A 23141-nucleotide genomic window follows, 5' to 3' on the forward strand; every position below is an offset into this window, starting at 1 on the left:
CTTGTGAGCAATTGTTTGCCCGCCCTTGTCCTTGATGTCGACTTCCTACTTTCCCTACTTCTAGTATGCGCTCTCCTCTCTTTCATTGATTCTGACATGCTACCTGAACACTACGTGATGCTGCATCGAGGGTCTTCCACAGTGCCACATTGCGACATCATTTGGTCATCATGAAGAGTGCAGCTTATTATGAATCTTTTTACTTGCCTTTGTTTTCTCGGTTAGGCCCGTTTGGTTTGAGATGACTAAAGTTTAGTTACTTTTAGTCTCTAAAGAAGCAAACATGATGACTAAAGTGGAGTAACTAAACTTTAGTTTTTTAGTCACCAAGGGGTAACTAAAAGGGACTAAAGTAGGCTTTTTATCTTATTTGCCTTCTCCACTTTTTTTTGCAGCAAAAATCAACTAATTAACGAGGGTAATACAGTCATTATTCACAACAATTAATGTTCTTTAGTCTGATTTAGTCACTGGAACCAAACAGGGTACTTTAGCGACTCACTAAAGTTTAGTCTAGTGACTAAAGGAACCAAACAGGGCAGTGGCAACCTATATTTGCATCACTTGTAAATGCTTGGGTTCAGATATGCCATGTAATTGGAAGAAAATAAGTCTGTGAAGTAAATAAATATGAAAGAATTATTTCTCAGGGTTTTGAAGTACAATTACATTTGGGTGTTACCTATAATCTACTGTCCTTGGTGTTCTACTATTCTTTCTCAGTGAATTCTGTGGTGAGGATTAGATGTTAGGGGATGGGAAAAAGGGGGATCAGTGCCTGTGGGCACTGAAAATCTAATTACAGTGTGAAAAGTTGTCTGTTGTTGCTCCGCTCTCCATGTGCTAGCATCTGCCATAATGCAGAGTCATGACCTGGCTTGTGCTTGGTGAGCCGGGGGCCGGCAAAACCGCTGCAGCCTCAGCCGGCACTGGCCGCCAAATGGTGTCACGGACCTGCTGCAGCGTCATTGTCGGTTGAAGGTGTTGCCCTCGACAGGTAATCTCTAACTGCATTTCACAGAGATGTATGTTAATGAGGTTTTACTGGCAAGCATCTTTCGCTACGATTATGATTGCTGAAGCAAAGATTACGATATGTCAACCACAAAATATATTATCATTTGTGTACAAGCAAAGCAAAAGTAAGTGCCGCGTCTTAGTTTTTCGCCAGATTATCTGCAAAGCTAAACTCAGGTACAAGTCCAGAAGACTTCATTTTTCGTAACATATATACTTTTTTTGTAAATTGTAATAGAGGACAATATCAAATTTTCATATTTGAATGAGATGGTGCCGTTTTCCTTGTCCTTCCTATATTCAATGAAGCTATTCTTTTAGTGCTTATCATGATGATTGTCATAGAAACAGAATCGCATAATTTGATTTTGCTTAATTTTGCATGAAAACGTGGCCAACATTTACATGTCTTTAGTATCAAAATATAACATATCCAACTACTCGACTACATCTACCTCTCATTACTATTACATCCACCTCGTTTGGTTCTACTGCCAACAGGGGTTTACAACATCCCTCCCTGCTGCCAGTGAGGTTGAAGGGACACAGGGTGGTGGAAGAGCAAACGGCTATGCAGATCTTGTAGCTGCATTGCAATTCAAGGCCTGAAAAAACTAGTGGCTGCAGCCTGCAGTTGAGCTTAAGAAAATGGCTGGAGAACAAGAATCATTAGAAAAGGGCCCCAGCAGAGGTACTCTTTTATTTCTGACGAAAGATGGGGCCCTCCAATTGTGATTCTCCCGTTGCTGCCTAACTTTGACCCCCACCTTTTTCCCTCTCTTTTAAGGTTGGAAAGAAGATCCAAATTATTATTATACAACGCACAAAACATTGAGGGAACTACTGTGTGAGTTAGCCTGGTGATGAGTTGCTGCCAAGGGCACATTTGGCAGCCCTCCTTTGTGCGAGGACATTTGTTGTAGCTAGGGACGGAGTCAAAAAAAATTATGATGGGTTGAATTAAAGCGCTAGTGTTCACATTTTTTTAATTTCGAAAAGGGGCTTTGGTAGGACTCTACGTGGGTTCGGAAGTGTTAGCTCTGTCCCCTGTAATAGGCCTGGTCCAGTTATGTGTTCTATTAATACACTACCCAACCCTATTCTACCCATCGTCACCATCCAGGCCGCTGTGGCCGCTTCACAAGAGCGTCAACACGCCGCGTCTCTCGCTTGGGAGCAGGAACGCGCTATGGGGCAGGCCTTGACCACTTAGCTAGCCACTGTCCAGCGTCTTCTCCACGACCGCGACACACCGCCCCCTCCCGTTGTGCCACCCGGGGGGGGAGGTCCCCGCGTTCCCCCATGCCTCCGGACTTGACGTTGGCACCATCGTCGCACTCCATGCCCAGGCCACTGGGGTTCACAACATACGGTCCCTCGTGTCCGTCGTGTTGGACTCGGTATCCTCCTACTACCCCCGCTGGCATGCTCAAGTGGTCCTCACCCTTCGGCGCTTTGCCCTCGCTGACCACGTCTTCGATGAACTCGCTGCCTCGTTGTCTTCATCATGGACAGTGTGGTCATCTCGTGGCTCCACGACACCATCACCATCGAGACGCAGGACATCATCTGTGATCAGCCAGACACCGCCCGTCAGGCATGGCTCGCTCTCGAGGACCAGTTCCTCAGGAATCGGGAGGCTCGTGCGCTCCACCTCGACGCCCAGTTCCACCTGTTATCTTAGGGGAACTCTCTGTGGAATAATACTGCCGCCAGATGAATGGCATGGCGAACTCTCTCTGTGATCTCGGCGAGCCTGTCGCCGACCACACCCTAGTGATGAACCTTCTTCGTGGCTTCAGCCCCCGGTACGACCACCTGAAGGCTCTCATCAAGTGGACCATGTCGTTTCCCACCTTCCAATGTCGTGCGAAATGAGCTTCTCCTCGAGGAGCTCACCATGACGATTGAGGCACCCACTCCGGCACCGGCACTCTACAGCGCTCTTCCTGGTGGTCGGGCGCCCTCCGGGGGCCATGGCCCTAGCACCTCGTCGATCGAGGGCCCCGCTCGTCCTCTTGCCACCACCCTTGCGGCCCCCTCATCTGACCTCCACCACCAACGGCGGCCATCGCCCCCGCAAGGGCGGACGCGAGGGTAGTAGCTCTAAGCGTGGAGGTTCCATCGGCCGGGGGTGGACAGGGCTGGCCGTTTGTCTACAACCCCTGGACCAGCACCATCTCGATGTGGCCGGGTCAGGCCCCCAGTGCCTTCTGTCCTCCTGCGCAGGCACCAGCTCTCCTGATTGCACCCACCTATGGAGCTCCTTCGCCACCTGCCTTCGGCATGCCCCCATATGGCGTGCCCCCCGATGACCCCAGCTCGTGCCTCCGAGGACCCACACCATGACTCCCTGGTCGCCCCTTTGGCTGGAGGCTGGGACGTAGCCTCCGTTGCCACCACCTACAACACCATGACGTTGGCTCCACCCTCTCCTAACTGGGTCATTGACTCCGGTGCATCCTACCATTCCACCCCTACTGCAGGCATGTTATCTCGTTCTCACCCACCTCATTCCTCCCACCCCACTCCGATTGTTGTTGGGAATGGTTCCACTCTGCCGATCACCTCAGTAGGTGCCTCGGTTCTCCCCGAACCGTTCTATCTCAACGACGTTCTCGTCGCCCCTCACATCACTCACAATCTCCTTTCTGTTCGTCGGTTCACCACTGACAATTCTTGTTCCATTGAGTTTAACCCTTCTGGTTTTTTGTGAAGGATCTGGCCATCAGGACCCCTCTCGCCCGATGTGACAGCACTGGGCCACTCTACACGCTTCGCCCTTCATCCACCGATGCGTCCCCACCTCCCGTCCTGGTCTCCACCACTTGGCATCGTCGTCTCGGCCACCGAGGACCTAACGTCATGACCAAGCTTTCCAGTAGTCTAGATTCTTCTCATAGTCGGAAACATTTTGAGGGCCTCTGTCATGCTTGTTAGTTAGGCCGACATACTCGTCTCCCGTTTCCCACTTCGTCTTCTCGTGCTGAGCAGGCTTTCAGTAATCAATCTTTCTGGATACAAATATTATTTGGTGATTGTGGATGATTATTCCCATTTTCTTTGGACTTTCCCCCTACGATTGAAGTCTGACACTCTCACCACTCTCACACATTTCTTCGCCTGGGTATCCATCCAGTTCTGCCGCCCGGTTCGTGCCCTACAGTGCGACAACAGCAGTGAGTTCGACAACAATGCCTTCAGTCCTTCTTTCTCACCAATGGCGTCCATTTACACCTCTCGTGCCCCTACACCTCTGCTCAGAACGGCCAGGCCGAGCGCATGATTCGCACCACCACTAATATGATCCGCCGCCTTCTCTTTCAGGCATCTCTCCCTGCTAGCTACTGTGCAGAGGCCCTACACATCGCCACCCACCTTCTCAATCGCCTTCCCTCGACGGCGGTGAGCCATCCCACTCCGCACTTCACCATGTACGACACAACCCCCTCCTACGACCACCTTCGCGTATTCGGCTATGCTTGCTATCCTTACACTTCTGCTATTGCTCCGCATAAGCTATCCCCACGCTCCACCCATTGCCTCTTCCTCGGCTACTCCACTAACCATAAGGGGTATCGCTGCCTTGACGTCGCCTCCCACCGCATCATCATCTCTCGCCATGTCGTCTTCGACAAAGATATGTTTCCCCTTGTAGGCTCCTCCCCACCCGTCGATCTTGACTCCCTCCTTGAGTCCGATCCGCTTACCCCTCCTCCCTAGGCACCTCGCCTTGCGCCATTGCCCATGCCACGTGCGGCCACATCGACCTCCCCTACGCCACGCTTGGCTCTGACGCCTCCACTCGCCCTTCTACCCGCTCCACGTGCGGCCCCGTCGACCTCTACCGCACCACGTGTGACCACACCCGCAAGTGAGGGGAGGGGGGCAGAGACAAAGGAGGGGGGAGGGAGATGCTGAGGGTGGCACGAGAGGGGGAGGGACGAGTGATTATTCAACAATATTGTCATTTTGATTTGAGTACGGGTTCTCCATACACTACCTGACTCGCTTTCTTTGCCGAGTGTCCAGACACTCGGCAAGACCTACAACTTTTATTTTGGTGATTTTTCCATCCGAGTAGTTTGAAAAATCAAATTTTAAAATTCAAACATAGTTTTGCATGACAAGATGAATTCAAACCAAAACATTGTCAACTACACAGTTTCATAACTCTTCAAGACCTACAACTTTCATGTTGGTGGTTTTCCATTCGAGGTCGTTTTCAAAATTCAAATTTTAAATGTTTGAAATTCAGACGTAGTTTTCGTTGACAAGATGACTTCAAATAAAAAAGTTGTCAACTAAAAATTCTATAACTTCTCAAGATCTACAAAGTTTATTTTGGTTGTTTGCTCATTTGTTCATCCCACATGATGGTTCTAACATTATTCACAAATCTGATACATCTCTCTTATAGTTTCATAAACTACAAGAGATATACAGGTTTTATGAAAAATTTACTTTTATTTTGTCATATAAGATCAAAATATAAATTGTACATCTTTATGAATTATACAAATTTGTAGTTGAAAACTTTTTTCATTTGAATTAATTTACTGCTTCAAAATGTGATTTTTAAATTGTCTTTGCCTAGTGTTGAAAAAAAAACCTCGGCAAAGAAGCTCTTTGCCGGGTATTAAAAACACTCGACAAAGAGTTTCTTTGCCGGGTGTTTCTTTTACCGAGGGTTTTTTAATTGGCACTCGACAAAGTGCGTCTTTGCCAAGTGCTCGAACGAAAACACTTGGGAAATCATTTGAAACTCGGCAAAAAGCCGAATTCCGGTAGTGATGATCCAACGATTTGAACCGTTAGTTTTACTGGTATGTTAAGTTTGAGTGTAATTCGTTTGATGGATTTAGTGGAGGTTATGGGTGCAGGGGTGATTTGGTTAGGTGAATTTTATAAAGTTTAAACTTTTAGATTATATAGTGGTATAGATAAAAATGATAAAAAAATATTATTTATTTATTTTAGAGACGGTGCCCACGGTAGGGTGGGTGTGGCTCGTGCCCCCCTAAAGTCTTCCAAAAGTTGCATCATATATTTCTCATTATATAATAATATAAGACTACTTTAAACTATTATATTTGTCCATTGTGACTTGTGAGTGGTTTAGTTTAATTATATCACTGTAATAGTTTAGTTTAACCCTTCTAATAAATTATATTATTTTAGCTCTGTTCCTGTTGGACTTAACTATTTACTTAAAAAACTAGAATAAGTCTTAAAGACCCACTCATGAATCCAACTTTATGCAATAAGTGTGGAACTAAAGAATCTTAAGGTGTGCGGACCAAAATAGATTTTCTTATGCATACTCTTTTCTCACCCACAGATACGTGTGAATACGCGCCATGTGCACCTAAACTCCATGGGCACCGAAGATAGAGGAAGAGATGATGGTGCAGTGCCTACATGTGTATAATAAACCTTTGCCTTTCGAGGAAAATAAATATAATTGATGTCGAGTTATACGAACACGCACGTACGAGCACCACACAAGGTGGAGGCAGTGGCAGATATCCGATTCTGTCAGGTAATGCTAGTTGGGCTAAAAAACTAGATTGAGATGTTGGGTTAGTAGTGTACAGACAGAAGGCATGCATGGTGTGTATGCGCGCGTTTATAGTGGTGGACCAAATTAAAGTGCATATGGCTGCTTATCAAGTCGTCTCAGTGGAGACTGGACATGCATGTTTCTCGTGCGCGTACGTGTTTGAGGAAAACCCATGCATGGTCCTAACTTTTATCTATTAAACATTCAAAGGACTTCATTTCACATTTAATAAAATACAAAGATAGGGGTATATACTTAAATCATTTATTAAAAAACAAATATTTATGTTTTTTATAAATTACTAATGTCTATGGTCTATAATAAGTACTATTAGATTATTTGTGGAATATTTTTTTTAATAAAATCATTTGGACATAAAAATATTGATATTATCTCTCTCTCTATATATATTTGACTCCTTGATAAATAAGATGTATATTCATTTCCGAACCGGGAGAGTACTGCAACAATAAACAATACAACCTTTTTAATAATTGAAATTCATGATGTGACAGTTGTGCTTGTCGGTCAGAATTTCATAGTCGCATGTACAGTCGGGGAGAAAACGACGACTGGGGCTGTGCAGTGCATGTATCAGTGTTGTAGTGTCGGTGGGGATTATTGATTGGCGAATACACAAGCGCAACAAACGATATGCATGGAGTACCTAGCAAAACGTCCTGATTATTGTATCCAGCCTCTGCCAGGCGGGGATGGAGACGTCTTCTATGTGAGGATATCATATGGAGGTCATGGAAATCGAACAAATTTTTTACTCTAATTTTAAATTCTTTGTTCTAAATATCTTCGTAAGGCTACGGATTTTCATTTTATTTCATATAATATAATATTATCTTTTTCTTTGAACTAGTAGTTCAGTGCATCACTACCGGACTTATATTTTTTTTGCCAATACATTAATTTGAATTCCAATACATTTCATGGTACTAAAAGATAGTACACTATACATTTTTACAACTCTAAGTATATATAGAACCGATTGTGATGTTCTTTGGATAATCAGTTTTATTAATTTATGTATTAACTGACTTGGATGTAATTAATATACGTTAACAGACTATAAACATGGCCATTTCTAGTGGCCAGTTACATCTCACTTTTTTCAAGAGTGCCATATCATCAAAGTGTTGCAGGCAGGCTGACCAAATGAAATAAGAACCAGTATGCACAATTTCATTATTTCACGATTTTTATAGACTGGTGTTGTAAACAAAACACTGAAAGCAACAAAAGAGTTTTATATTATTACTCTGTTTCCAACACGTGGGAAAGAAATGAACTGATGATCGTACTTGTTCATCCAAATTATAAGGCATATTTTTGTCTACAGACTTAGATACGCACTATGTCTAGACAAATAGCAAAAACTATGTATATAGAAAAGCCAAGACATTGTATAATTTAAAAAACAATGTATATTATTTCAATGTCATGCACATGACAACAACATGTATTTATAGTGATGTGTCACTGGCCTCAAGGCTTGTTTGGATATCCATATATCCACCCCAAGTCATATGTGTTAAGGTTGATTGGTATGGACTTTAGTTTAAATTTGTCGGTTACCGTAATTAGGGGTACCCCCAATACTCCTTAACATGGCTCGAAAACATCATCGGAACAAACCGTAAAGACTGATAAGCACGGTTCAAATCAAAGCATCGTCTACCAAGGGACGCGATCTCGCCTCGCCCGAGCCCGGCCTCGGGCGGGAACAGTAGTCCCGGGCGGATTCACGCCTCGCCCGAGGGCCTCCACAGGCAGTGGGCGCACCCTCGGCTCGCCCGAAGCCAAGCTCGGGCAAACTTTGTCGTGCAGCGACCTCGGCCAAATCGCCTTACCAACCGACCATATCGCATGCGCATTTAATGCGGGGATCGCCTGACACCTTATCCTGACACGAGCGCCTCAGTCAGCAAGGTCGAAGTGACCGCAGTCACTTCGCCCTTTCACTGATCGTTCTGACAAGAAAACAGCACTGTTCGCCCCGCTCCGGCTACTGTGCCAACCACCAGGGTAAGACTAACAACAGTAAGTCACGGCCTCTCCCGAGTTCAGCCTAAGGCACAACAGGGAGCTCCGCCTCGCCCGACCCCAGGCCTCGGTCTCAGCCTCGGCCTCGGGGGAAAATCTCTGCCTCGCCCGACCTCGGCCTCGGGAGGAGTCGCCGCCTCGCCCGACCTCGGCCTCGGACCGACCACGCTACAGGAGATACATCATTACCCTACCGCTAGCTAGCCACCCCATGCTACGAAGGAACAAGACCGGAGTCACATCAAACTACTCCAATAACAGGTAATGATGGTTCCCCGCGTGCGTCCATGACGTCGATGGTTCTCAGCTCCCTACGGAAGCAAGGAAACGTCAGCAGGATCCATGCCGCACCGCCAGCTGCGCTTCTACAAGGCTCAAGCACTTCTCCGTCGGCCACGTTAGCGCATAGCTACACCCCTATTGTATAGCTGGACCATCTCCTTGTATCTATAAAAGGGGATGTCCAGGGCCTTCCTAGAGGCACGCAGGCAAGCAGAAAACGCAGGGTGGGAGAGACGCGGAGGAGGCTAACTCAGACAACTCAAGGCCGAACCCTTTCTCTCTCTCTCTCCCTCTCGCGCGCGCGCGTGCGACGCTTGTAACCCCTACTACGAGCACCCCTAGGGATGGCAACGGGGAATTCCCCGTCGGGTTTTAGCTCCCCAAACCCGTCCCCGCGACAAAAAAATTTCCCCGTGGGAATCCCCACGAATGCTTGCGGGGGACATGTCTTCTCTATCCCCGTTCCCCGCAGGGATAAATCCCCGTCGGGTATCCCCATCCCCGCTTACATTATAATTAAATCGTACTTTATTTGTTATTAATGTAAAACATTGTCACTTATACACATTGTTAGATGTAAAAATCATTATGTGCTCATTAAAATCAATGTATTTGTACAACGGGTGATCTCTTGACAAGGTAATTTTTTATTTTTATCATTAACTATTACATGAAAACACTGTCACATGTAAGTTTAACGGGTCACACGGGGAACTGGGATGGGGAATGCTTTCCCATCCCCATCCCCGTTTACCCATCGGGGGAGAATTTTCCCTCGATTACATCCCCGTGGGGGAAGAAACTCCCCCATCCCCATCCCCTAATAGAGGAATTCCTCGCGGGGAATCGGGGATCGGGTCCCCATTATTACCATCTCTAAGCACCCCGGTGCAAGATAACATAAGCCTCATCCTCCCTCTTGTGTTCCATCTTGCATCAACCCATCTGGGTAGGGACACGTAGCATCAAATTCACTGGTCGGTTGAGGGTCCTCGCGGGTCCGAAACGCCGACAGTTGGCGCGCCAGGTAGGGGCTTGCTGCGTGTTGGCAATACTTTCCCGTTGAGTTCCAGATGGATAATCTTCAGCAACCTCTTCGGCCCGGGACGGTGCTCTGCTTCGGGAGTCTCGACTTCATGTCCCCCGACGGCGGCTACGACATGGTACTCCTCTCCCCCTCAGCACGACAACAACGGCGGTCATCGGCTCGCCCGGCGGAAGCGAACTCGACGACGACTTCCCCCCGTGGCGGAAGAGGAACACCCGGGTTCGCCCCGCCACCCTCCTCGTCGGAGGAGGAGGAGACGGGGCAACCGTGGCCAGGCAGGAGGCGGCACCTCGTCGGCTGTCGGACCAAAGCGCGTCGACGACACCGGCACCCCTGCGAGGGACATGTCTGGTGTTGTCCTCGCACCTGAGATAACGACGGGTGTCGCTCCCAGCAACGTGCCAACCCCAAGCGAACTGATGACGCCGGCGCCCTTGTGAGGGACTTGTCGGACATTAGTCTCGCACCTGAGATAAGGACACATTCCATCCCCGATGCGACTTCACCACCGTCCATCAACCAAGAGGTACCATCCGTTTTCCACCCTGTTCCCTTTAGATTCAGCTTCGATCCACCAAGCGACCCCGCTTCGGTAAGCGCTTTCGCAAGGGCATATCTTGACCTTCCAGGGTACCATATGTGGTCAACTTGGGACCGGCTGACGGCTGTCTCAACCTCCGGACCCGCGGGTTCCGAGGAAGAGAACGACCCCGACTTCGGTTGGGATTTCTCCGGACTCCGTGATCCCAGTGTCATGCGAGACTTCATGCTTGCATGTGACCACTGCCTCTCCGGCTGCTCCGACGATGACCACAGCCTTGACGACGAGGGTTATGGCCCAAGTCGCGAGTGTTTCTACATCGATTAGGGGGATCACGACGAAGACAACCACCTCAGCATGCCAGAAGATGACGACGCCCCTGTGCCTGCGTCTCGCGTTGAGATCCCGCGGGAGCTAGCTGTGGTCCGAGTCCCTGCGGGGGATCAGGGCACACAGCTCGAGCAACTCCGCGAGATGCAGGCCAAGCTCGACAAAGAAATAGGGCGACTTGTGCAGCTCCGACAGGACATCGAGCAGGAGTGGGCAGGCCGAGCATTCGCCGGAGGAGCGCGTCATCGGGCCCAAGACGTCCAGCGCCGTATCATCGACGATGCCAGGGCAGGGCTGCCCTCGGCCTTCAGCGGGGCCAGCCAGAACCTAGTTGCAGTGCAATGTTACTTCGGACAATGCCGGAGCCATCCACCACCGAGGGGCGACGTATCCAGGGCGAGCTCAAGGGCCTCTTGGAAGATGCCGCTGTCTGACGAGCCGAGAGGTCTGCCTCCTGGAGGCGAGGAGACCCCTCGGAGCATCGCCTCGGCACCGAGCACACAAGAGACAGGACACCCGCCGCCCGGGATCACCTCGGCGACGAGCAACACCGCCGCGACCGCCGAGCCCGCCTCGAGGAGAAGGTGCGCCGAGGCTACCACCCCATGCGCGGGGGACGCTACGACAGTGAGGAGGATCGGAGTCCCTCGCCTGAGCCACCAGGTCCGCGAGTCTTCAGCCGGGCCATACGACGGGCGCCGTTCCTGGCCCGGTTCCGAGCCCCGACTACCATTACCAAGTACTCAGGGGATACGAGGCCGGAGTTGTGGCTCGCGGATTACCGGCTGGCATGCCAGTTGGGAGGAACGGACGATGACAACCTCATCATCCGCAACCTTCCCCTCTTCCTCTCCGACGTTGCCCGGGCCTGGCTGGAGCATCTGCCTCCTGCACAGATCTTCGACTGGGACGACCTAGTCAAGGCCTTCGCGGGAAATTTCCAAGGTACGTATGTACGCCCTGGGAACTCATGGGATCTCCGAAGCTACCGCTAGCAGCCAGGGGAATCCCTGCGAGAGTACATCCGACGGTTTTCAAAGCAGTGCACCGAGTTGCCCAATATCACCGACTCGGACGTCATTGGGGCTTTCCTCGCTGGCACCACTTGCCGGGACCTGGTGAGCAAACTGGGACACAAGACTCCCACCAAGGCGAGCGAATTGATGGACATAGCCACCAAGTTCGCCTCTGGTCAGGAGGCGGTCGAAGCCATCTTCCGGAAGGACAAGAAGCCTTAGGAAAGGCAGAAGGAAGACGTCCCCGAGGCGTCCGCCCAGCGTGGCACGAAGAAGAAAACCAGGAAGAAGGCGCAAGCAAAACACGACGCCGTTGACGCGGATCTCATCACTGCTGCCGAGCACAGGAATCCTCGGAACCCTTCCAAAGGGGCCAACATGTTCGACAAGATGCTCAAGGAGTCGTGCCCCTATCACAGGGGTCCCGTCAAGCACACCCTTGAAGAGTGCGACATGCTCTGGCGCTACTTCAATAAGGCAGGACCCTCGGCAGAAGGTGGCAGGGACCAAGGCAACAACAAGAAGGGGGCGACAAGGAAGAGGAGTTCCCGGAGGTCCACAACTGCTTCATGATCTACGACCGACAAGTGGCGAATGCCTCGGCTCGGCACCGCAAGCAAGAGCGCCGGGAGGTCTGCTCGGTGAAGGTAGCGGCACCAGTCTACCTAGACTGGTCCGACAAGCCCATTACCTTCGACCAAGGCGACCACCCCGACTGCGTACCGAGCCCAGGAAGGTACCCGCTTGTCGTCGACCCTGTCATCGACAACGCTAGGCTCTCCAAGGTCCTCATGGATGGAGGCAGCAGCCTCAACATCATCTACGCCGAGACCCTAGGGCTCTTGGGGGTCGATCTGTCCACAATCCGGGCCGGTGCAGCACCTTTCCACGGGATCGTCCCAGGCAAGCGTGTCCTGCCCCTTGGGCAACTTGATTTGCCCGTCTGCTTCGGAACTCCCTCCAATTTCCGAAACGAACCCCTCACTTTCAAGGTGGTCGGGTTCCGAGGGACCTATCACGCGGTGTTGGGAAGACCGTGCTACACCAAGTTCATGGTCGTCCCCAACTACACGTACCTCAAGCTCAAGATGCCAGGCCCCAACGGAACCATCACCGTCGGATCCTCATACCGCCACGCTTACGAGTGCGACGTGGAATGCATGGAGTACGCCGAGGCCCTCGCCGAGTCCGAAGCCCTCATCGCCGACCTAGATTGCCTCTCCAAGGAGGCGCCCGACGCGAAGCGGCACGTCGGCAACTTCGAACCAGCCGAGGCAGTTAAGTCCGTCTCCCTCGACCCCAACAACGACACCAGCAAGAAAGTCAGGATCGGCTCCGAGCTCGACCCCAAATAGGAAGCAGTGCTCGTCGACTTTCTCCGCGCAAACGCCGAAATTTTTGCGTGGAGTCCCTCGGACATGCCCGGCATACCGAGGGATGTCGCCGAGCACTCACTGGACATCCGAGCCGGTGCCCGACCCGTGAAGCAGCCCCTGCGCTGTTTTGATGAAGAAAAGCATAGGGCCATAGGCGAGGAGGTCCACAAGCTAATAGCTGCAGGGTTCATCAAAGAGGTATTCCATCTAGAATGGTTAGCTAACCCTGTGCTTGTAAAGAAAAAAGGTGGGAAATGGAGGATGTGCGTAGACTACACTGGGTTAAATAAAGCATGTCCAAAGGTTCCCTACCCTCTGCCTCGCATCGATCAAATTGTGGACTCCACTGCTGGGTGCGAAACCCTGTCTTTCCTCGATGCCTATTCAGGCTATCACCAAATCAAGATGAAAGAATCCGACCATCTCGTGACTTCTTTCATCACACCCTTTGGCATGTATTGTTATATTACTATGCCATTTGGCTTGAGGAATGCAGGTGCAACATACCAAAGGTGCATGAACCACGTGTTCGGAGAGCACATCGGCAGAACAACCGAGGCTTATGTCGATGACATCGTTGTCAAAACAAGGAAAGCCTCCGACCTCATCTCTGACCTTGAAGTGACATTCAGGTGCCTAAAAGCGAAGGGCGTAAAACTCAATCCTGAGAAGTGTGTCTTCGGAGTCCCCTGAGGCATGCTCCTAGGGTTCATCGTCTCCGAGCGAGGCATCGAGGCCAACCCGAAGAAAATCGCGGCCATCACCAACATGGGGCCAATCAAAGATTTGAAAGGAGTACAAAGGGTCATGGGATGCCTTGCAGCTCTGAGCCGCTTCATCTCGCGCCTCGGCGAAAAAGGATTGCCCTTGTACTGCCTCTTAAGGAAGGCTGAGCGCTTCACTTGGACTCCCGAGGCCAAGGAAGCCCTCGGAAACTTAAAGGCGCTTCTTACTAATGTGCCCATCTTGGTGCCCCCACTGCGGGAGAAGCTCTCTTGATTTACGTAGCCGCAACCACTCAGGTGGTCAGCGCCGCGGTCGTAGTCGAGAGACAAGAAGAAGGGCATACACTGCTTGTCCAGAGGCGAGTCTACTTCATCAGCGAGCTGCTTTCCGAGACCAAGATCCGCTACCCACAAATCCAGAAGCTATGGTACGCAGTAATTCTAACACGGCGAAAGTTGCGACACTACTTCGAGTCTCATCCGGTGACTGTGGTGTCATCCTTCCCCCTGGGAGAGATCATCCAGTGCTGAGAGGCCTCGGGTAGGATAGCAAAATGGGCAGTGGAACTCATGGGCGAAACACTTTCATTCGCTCCTCGGAAGGCCATAAAATCCCAAGTCTTGGCAGACTTCTTGGCTGAATGGGTCAACACACAATTGCCGACAGCTCCAATACAGCCCAAACTTTGGACCATGTACTTCGATGGGTCGCTTATGAAAACAGGAGCAGGTGCTGGCTTGCTCTTCATCTCACCCCTCGGGAAACATGTGCGCTACGTACTGCGCCTCCATTTTCCAGCGTCAAACAACGTGGCCGAGTACGAGGCCTTGGTTAATGGACTGCACATCGCCGTCGAGCTAAGGGTTTGGCGCCTCGACGCTCGTGGCGACTCGCAGCTCGTTATTGACCAAGTCATGAAGAACTCTCACTGCCGCGATCTGAAAATGGAGGCCTACTGCGATGAAGTTCGGCGCTTGGAAGATAAGTTCTATGGGCTGGAACTCAACCATGTTGCTCGACGGTACAACGAGACCGTGGATGAGCTAGCTAAAATAGCCTCGGGGCGAACGACGGTTCCCTCGAACGTCTTCTCCAGGGACACATATCAACCATCCGTCAAAATTGACGACGCGCCCGAACCCGAGGAGACCTCGGCCCAGCTCGAGGTACCCTCGGCCGCCGAGGGTGAGGCCCTGCGCGTCGAGGGAGAGCAGAATGGGTTTGCGCCAAACCTGAACTGGCAGACCCCGTACCTGGAATATCTCCTCCGAGGAGAGCTGCCCCTAGACAAGGCCGAAGCTCGACGACTGGCTCGCCGCGCCAAGTCGTTCGTTTTACTGGGTGATAAAAAAGAGCTGTACCACCGCAGCCCCTCATGCATTCTCCAACGATGCATATCCGTCGCCTAAGGACAAGAGCTGTTATAAGAAATACACTCGGAGGCTTGCGGTCACCATGCAGCGCCTCGAGCCCTCGTGGGAAATGCTTTCCGACAAGGTTTCTACTGGCCGACCGCAGTGGCCGACGCCACTAGGATTGTACGCTCCTGCCGAGGGTGTCAATTCTACGCAAGACAGACGCACCTGCCCGCTCAGGCCCTCCAGACAATACCTATCACTTGGTCGTTCGCCGTGTGGGGACTAGACCTCGTCGGTCCCTTGCAGAAGGCACCCGGGGGCTTCACGCACCTGCTGGTCGCCATCGACAAATTCTCCAAGTGGATCGAGGTCCAACCCTTAACCAGCATCGGGTCCGAGCAGGCGGTGACGTTCTTCACAAACATCATCCACTGCTTTGGGGTCCCAAACTCCATCATCACCGACAACGGCATGCAGTTCACTGGGAAAAAGTTCCTAGACTTCTGCGAAGGCCACCACATCCGAGTGGACTGGGCCTCCGTTGCTCAGCCGATGACAAACGGGCAGATGGAGCGCGCCAATGGCATGATTTTGCAGGGACTAAAGCCGAGGATCTACAACGACCTCAACAAGTTTGGCAAGCAGTGGATAAAAGAACTGCCCTCGGTGGTTTGGAGTCTGAGGACGACGCCGAGCCGGGCCACAGGCTTCTCGCCGTTTTTCCTAGTCTATGGGGCCGAGGCCATCTTACCCACGGACTTGGAATACGGTTCCCCGAGGACAAAGGCTTACAACGACCGAAGCAACCAGGACAGCCGAGAAGATTCACTGGACCAGCTGGAAGAGGCTCGGGACGTAGCCTTACTACACTCGGCGCGGTATCAGCAGTCTCTGCGACGCTACCACGCCCGAAGGATTCGGCCCCGAGGCTTCCAAGTGGGAGATTTGGTGCTTCGGCTACGACAAGACACCCGAGGGCGCCACAAGCTTACTTCTCCCTGGGAAGGGCCATTCATCATCGCTAAAGTTTTGAAGCCCGGGACATACAAGCTGACCAACGATCAAGGCGAGGTCTACAACAACGCTTGGAACATCGAACATGTACGTCACTTTTACCCTTAAAGTGTTTCAAGTCGTTCATGTACCTCGATCCCTTTACATGCATAAATAAAAAGTCTAACCGTCAAGGGAGGATCGGCCTTGCCTCAGCAAAAACCGAACCTCCCTCGGGGGCTAGAAGGGAGGAACCCCCTCTGCGTCAAAATTTTCCTCGGAAAAGTTTTCTACCAAAACGACTTTCGTGCTTTTCGACTACATTGATAACGGAATCCTAAAAACGATGAGAGGAACACTTAAATGGCAAGGCCGACCGAGCTGAGGGACTCCTACGCCTCCGGGATACGGATACCTCACTCATCACCTTCCGCGAAAAGTAACTCACGCTCAGATAAGCGATTCTGCTACCGAACAAGTCCTAACGCACGAAACAAGAGGTAAGAAAACACAGCTTTATAATCTGACGCTAAAAATGTTTAGGCCTCAGCGGCCGCAAAAAACATACGCATACTTAAAACAAACTGTTCCTACAGGCTCAGACATCGGCAGGGGGAGGAGCAGCACCCTCGGCGTCGTTTCCACCCTCGGCGGAATCTGGCTCGGCCTCAGACGGCGACACGGGCGGAAGGACCTCCACCTCGAAGGAGGAAGCCAGCATCGCACTTGGGCCCACGACAGCCGCGTCAAGCCTCTGGACCTCAGCTAAGGCGGCCTCCTCTTCGTCGGGTAAGCAGTACCCCTCGCTGAACCGCTCCAGATCCACGTCGTAGTGGGAGGCGAGGACGGCGAAGGCCCGCCTAACGCCGTGGTGCAGCGCCCTGTGGAGTCTGCTGCGCACATGGCCGCCCAAGGCCCATAGGTGACTGTAGGGGGAGCTACCCGAGGGGACGTCGTCGAGGCCAAAGGCCCGGCAAAAAGCCGAGATAGCCTCGGACATGGCCACTCGGTCGGCCTCCTTCTGCTCAGCTGCCTGGGCAAGCGCCTTGCAGTTCTTGACGGACTCGTTAAGAGCCGTCTCGAACCCTGCAGACAGCCGGACAATGTTCTTCAAACAAGGAGAAGAATAAAGACAAAAACAAAGTCACAAAATAGACAAGACATACCTTCGGCCCGGGCACACTGCTGTGGGGTCATGGCTTGGGCGGACCGGCCAGACCCGACGGCCACGGCCAGGCCCTCCGCAAGGGTCCCGGCCCAAGCGGTCGCCTCGGGTCTAGAAGGGGAGGGAACTCCCTCTGCGTCAAAATTTTCCTCGGAAAAGTTTTTCACCAAATACTTTCGTGCCTTTCGACTATATCAGTAACGGAATCCTAAACGCCAAGCGAGGGGGACCTTGAACGGCAAGGTCGACCGAGCCGAGGGACTCCTACGCCTCCGGGATACGGATACCTCACTCATCACCTTCCGCGAAAAGTAACTCACGCTCGGATAAGGGGTTCTGCTACCGAACAAGTCCTAATGCTCGAAACAAGAGGAAAGAAGCACGACTTTATACTCAAATACCCAAATGTTCAGGCCTCAGCAGCCACAAAGAACAAACACTCATACTCAAGGTAACTATGCTACCTAGACTTAGACGTCGGCAGCACCCTCGGCGGTTTTCCCGACCTACGGCAGATGTCTTAGTACTTAAAGCCGTTACATTTTGCCCTCAGGCAAATACCGTTACATCCCCTTACAAACGGGACTCCAGCTCCATTCCCGCAGGAATGAACAACCTCCACACAAGAGGGGCTGCGAGATTACAAACTCCAAGCGGCTCGCCGGCGACCACTGCACCAGCAGCGACAACGACCTCCGCCTCGGGCGGCTAGAAAGCAGCAGCGATTGCCTCAGGGAAAACACTACTGTGAAAAGGCCCTCGTCCCCGTCCCCCACACGAGGGGCGAGGACAAGCCATTAAAGCCAAAGAGCCGAAGGTCCGGCCACAGGTGGCGCTGACGGTCTCGTCGATGGAGGCAACCGCTTCTGCAGGGGAAGCCTCCTCTGGGAGCCACCACCGCAGCACCAATGACAGCGGCCACCTGCGCGCCAACGCCACACCGGCAAATGGCGGCCACCCCAGTGCACACCGGCAGGTCCTCACTCCCGTCCTCGCCACAGGAGTGAGGACAAGACAATCCAAGAACACGAACGCCGCCCTCGCGGCATACGACGTGTTGTGCGACCCCATGGTGCGGCCGGCGGCGTGGGAAGGGCCATGGACGTGGCCGACCTACGCGCGGCGCAACCGTCGCCCGTGCGGTGGACGGACAGCCACACCCCGACTAGGCAGCAGGTGGCAGTTTGCCTCCTCCGTAAGGCTGGTGGACGCCCTTCTCCCCCAAATGCTGAAGGAAGAAGCGGGTCGCCAGCCCATGCGGAAGGCAGGACACCGACTCGGCTTGTCCTCCTCCCCAGCGCAGATGATGAACATCCTTAAAGCTTAGGGCAAGGGAGAGGCCACGGCCTGGCTCGCTCTTCCCCACCACAAGGCTGGCGGCCATCATTCTGGGTGACCGCCGACGGGGGACTGTAGCAGGGCTGCATGATGAAAATCCTTGAAGCCGAGCGATGACTGAAGAGCGCCAACCCCCACGAGGTCACGCTCCTCCAACAGCAGCAAGAAGAAGGCAACACAGGTGCACCCCATCTGGGGGCTCGAAAGGTGGAAAGACGCGATGAATGCGAGGAGTGCAAAGGCATGGCTACTGCCCGGGGGATCGATCCCTTTTTAAAGGCAGATCTCCTCACTCACACCCCCAAGCGTCACGGGCAAAGTCTTCACCGACGTGCTCCAAGGTTCCCACCCTACGACACGGGGGCTAGGTCCCACATGTCATACAAACTAACCCAAAACACGAAGATGGCAAACCGCCACACATGGAACATGCAACCGCCCTGCGGTTATGCGCCCTTCCATCCTCGCCGAAACCAGCGGTCGGGAAGGCGGACCGCCACGCAAGAAGCATGCAACCGCGCCGCGGTCGTGCACCCCTTCAGCTTCGTTGCAACCGACGGTCCAGCATGGAGGCCTGGGCCCGCATGTCATATAACCGGCACGTCGGCTGCCGTGTGCAAAGAAACCACACCGCCACTTGCGCCAATGCCGCGTCTTCTCGACTGCAGAACCAGTGCAACGACTCGAGGCAACCCCGCGCATGACCCAACAGTGCCAATTAAGTGCGACGGTCATGGGTCAGCCAGCTGTGGGGATAGACACGACGGTTGATATGACCATAGGCGGGCCAGCAGTAATTGCAGCAACGGACGTGCGGAAGCAGCGTTCCAATCACCTACAGGCTCGCATCCTCTCCTGAAGTAGCAGGGGAGCCCTCTCCCACGGCATAAAGACGACGCACCCGTGTTCTGTTCCTCGAACGACTCGCGCACGCGCAACAGATGCACCGCGAATCGCCCGTCCCGTCGCATTAACTCCCTGGCAGGGCAAGCGACACCTCTGGCAGGCGAAGCGGGCGCCGTTTCACCTCCGTCATGATGACCGCGTCAAAAAAGGTGCGCCACATTATTTAAATTCATATCCTTTTCCTTTTCCTCTCTCTCTCTCTCTTGCCACATGGATCGAGAAAGGGGATATTTCAGAAAAGGATCCTTCTCAGCGAAGGAAACAGGCCCCGAGCCCTCGTACTGATCAGGGGTTCGAAGGTTGCGCCCTGCGGGGTTCGGCAACCGCCCCAGAGCACTCGGGCTCTGAGCCCTTTACTGATCAGGGGTTCGAAGGCTGGCCCCTCGGAAGGGTTCGACAGCCGCCCCAGAGCACGCAGAGTCAGGGATGACCTTGGGTACGTCCGTTACATGGCCGAGGCTCGGGCTACGCTACTGAGGTACCCTAGGACATTTCCAAGATCAGCGAGAACGATTTGTAATGGAATCCCACTGGAGGGAGGCACCGAGCCTTCGGACCCTATCAAATGGGTCCGGGTCCAGCAAATCACCTGCAGGTACTTTTGGAGCGCGCCTCTGGGCCACTAGCCGACCCTTATCGAACGGGGCTCGGGCGTCCACTCGGATCACCCGATAGCAACTCACTGGAAACACCGTGTTCGGTGCCCTCTGAGGGTAGCATGGCGCTTCCCCCCTTCCTCCTTGCGGAAAGGCGACGAAGGGGCGTACAATAAAAGTCGAGACGGTCCTTGATCGTCCTCTCGCTCCGTGCAGAGGCTCGGAGGCTGCTCTCACACCAGGCTATGGCCAAATTGTCGACCACGTCGATAGACCAGCTTAAAAACTTGGAGCCTGACCATGCACCCGGGCTGCGGCCAGGTTGCATGAGGGAACAACAAGGCCGACCGAGGCATCACCAAAAGAATTAAGACCTCAGAGGAGTCAAACCACTCCTCCGAGGCCTCGGGAGCTACACCCGACGGGTGCGCTCGCGCGCACCCATCGGAACAAAATATAATCGAGAAATGCTGGTCCCCTTGCAAAAAATCCGGCAGAACCTCCAAGCGAGTACCTACACTCCCTTCGAGGCTCGAGGGCTACTGTCGAGTACCGTAATTAGGGGTACCCCCAATACTCCTTAACATGGCTGGAAAACATCTTCGGAACAAACCGTAAAGACTGATAAGAACAGTTCAAGTCAAGGCCTCGTCTACCAAGGGACGCGATCTCGCCTCGCCTGAGCCCGGCCTCGGGCGGGAACAGTAGTCCCGGTCAGATTCACGCCTCGCCCGAGGGCCTCCATAGGCAGTGGGCGCACCCTCGGCTCACCCGAAGCCAAGCTCGGGCAAACTTTGTCGTGCAGCAACCTCGGCCAAATCGCCTTACCAACCGACCGTATCGCATGCGCATTTAATGCGGGGATCGCCTAACACCTTATCCTAACACGCGTGCCTCAGTCAGCAAGGTCAAAGTGACCGCAGTCACTTTGCCCTTTCACTAACCGTTCTGACAGGAAAACAACACTGTTCGCCCCGCTCCGGCTACTGTGCCAACCACCAGGGTAAGACTAACAACAGTAAGTCACGGCCTCTCCCAAGTTCAGCCTCGGGCACAACAGTGAGCTCCGCCTCGCCCGACCCCAGGCCTCGGTCTCAGCCTCGGCCTCGGGGGAAAATCTCCGCCCCGCCCGACCTCGGCCTCGGGAGGAGTCGTTGCCTCGCCCGACCTCGGCCTCGGACCGACCACGCTACAGGAGATACATCATTACCCTACCGCTAGCTAGCCACCCCATGCTACGAAGGAACAAGACAGGAGTCACATCAAACTACTCCAATAACAGGTAATGATGGTTCCTTGCGTGCGTCCATAACGTCAATGGTTCTCAACTCCCTACGGAAGCAAGGAAACGTCAGCAGGATCCATGCCGCACCGCCAGCTACGCTTCTACAGGGCTCAAGCACTTCTCCATCGGCCACGTTAGCGCATAGCTACACCCCCATTGTACAGCTGGACCATCTCCTTGTATCTATAAAAGGGGATGTCCAGGGCCTTCCTAGAGGCACGCAGGCAAGCAGAAAAGGCAGAGTGGGAGAGACGCGGAGGAGGCTAACTCAGACAACTCAAGGCCGAACCCTCTCTCTCTCTCTCGCGACGCTTGTAACCCCTACTACGAGCACCCAGTGCAAGATAACATAAGCCTCATCCTCCCTCTTGTGTTCCATCTTGCATCAACCCATCTGGGCAGGGACACGCAGCATCAAATTCACTGGTCGGTTGAGGGTCCTCGCGGGTCCAAAACGCTGACAAAATTACATATGAACCCACCATAATATATATAGGTTAAAATAGACACATGCACATCCAAAGAAGATCTTAAATGAAATTGAAACCGCATTGATCCAAGCTTGAACATGTGCGGGAGGCAGCTTTGGTGTACCAAAAAAATCCATATCCAATATAGAAATGAATATAACTATATAGTTATTGTTGGCACCGATCTAAGCAGCGCTAATCACTAGGAGTGTACCGTCTGGCGGTGCCCTCTGCGGCGGCGCGGACGGTCTGCGACTCTGGGCCGGATGGTCCGTGACCTGGGCGCAGGAGCGACACCTTCCCTGCGTCGCGCCGGACGGTCCGTGATAGCACAGAGTCGTCTTCCTCCTCACTGGAATCTAGATCTTGCCCCTTGGGGAAGAGATCTTAGGGCGCTTCGGGTCGATAGGTCACCTAAGGCGTCCCAGACGATGTGGAGTCGTCTAGGAATTAAGAGGCAGTCGAGATATAGTATTTTGAATGAACAACTAGATCTTGCCCCCGGGAGGGGTAAGATTCTATGGTCGTCTTAGGGTCGGTAGGCCACCCAAGACGGATCTAGACGACGTAGAGTCGATTAAGGGTGGAGGTGGATATGCAAAAAGCTATAACTAGACTATGCTACATCTACTCCTAGGGCAGGAATGATAAAGAAAGTAATTGGTTCGATTGGAATGTGTTCGGGGTTCTCAATCGGCCGTATCCCTTCATATATATAGGGGGAGGTCTGGACCCATTCCTAGGCGATAGCTAACAAACCTCACATGATTAGATGGATAACCACGCATGAGATAAGGATAATCACCCGAGTTAATCTGATCGCGGGGGCGCGGATCGTCCGCCACTTTTGGTGTTCAACACATGACCCCTGCCTTTTGGTGGAGCTTGGCGAACCAAAAGCACCAGCGAACTTTAGAAACAATTGACCTCATGAGTTATTTTGTTGCCGAAGTAAGGACTCAGCTCGATGCAAGTTATCGGCTCTTGTGATCAGATAATATAAATATTTGATAGAACTTTTTGATAACAGAGGCCATTTTAGATTGCATCCTCTTCGGGCATGTCTGCCTGATCAA

The 23141-nt window shown here is 52.5% G+C and overlaps 1 protein-coding gene across 1 annotated transcript in view; it reads right to left on the bottom strand.

The window, feature by feature from the left end:
• Positions 1–597: 597 nt before the first annotated feature.
• Positions 598–23141, bottom strand: part of LOC103650405 (protein LAX PANICLE 2) — a 33793-nt gene continuing 11249 nt past the window's right edge. The window contains exon 4 of the mRNA XM_008675975.4: positions 598–1008. Coding sequence (XP_008674197.2) covers positions 844–1008 — 165 coding nt within the window. The 3' untranslated portion in view covers positions 598–843. The remainder of the gene's footprint in view (positions 1009–23141) is intronic.

The sequence above is a fragment of the Zea mays genome, chromosome 3 (assembly GCF_902167145.1).
Source record: "Zea mays cultivar B73 chromosome 3, Zm-B73-REFERENCE-NAM-5.0, whole genome shotgun sequence".
NCBI classification, from domain to species: domain Eukaryota; kingdom Viridiplantae; phylum Streptophyta; class Magnoliopsida; order Poales; family Poaceae; genus Zea; species Zea mays.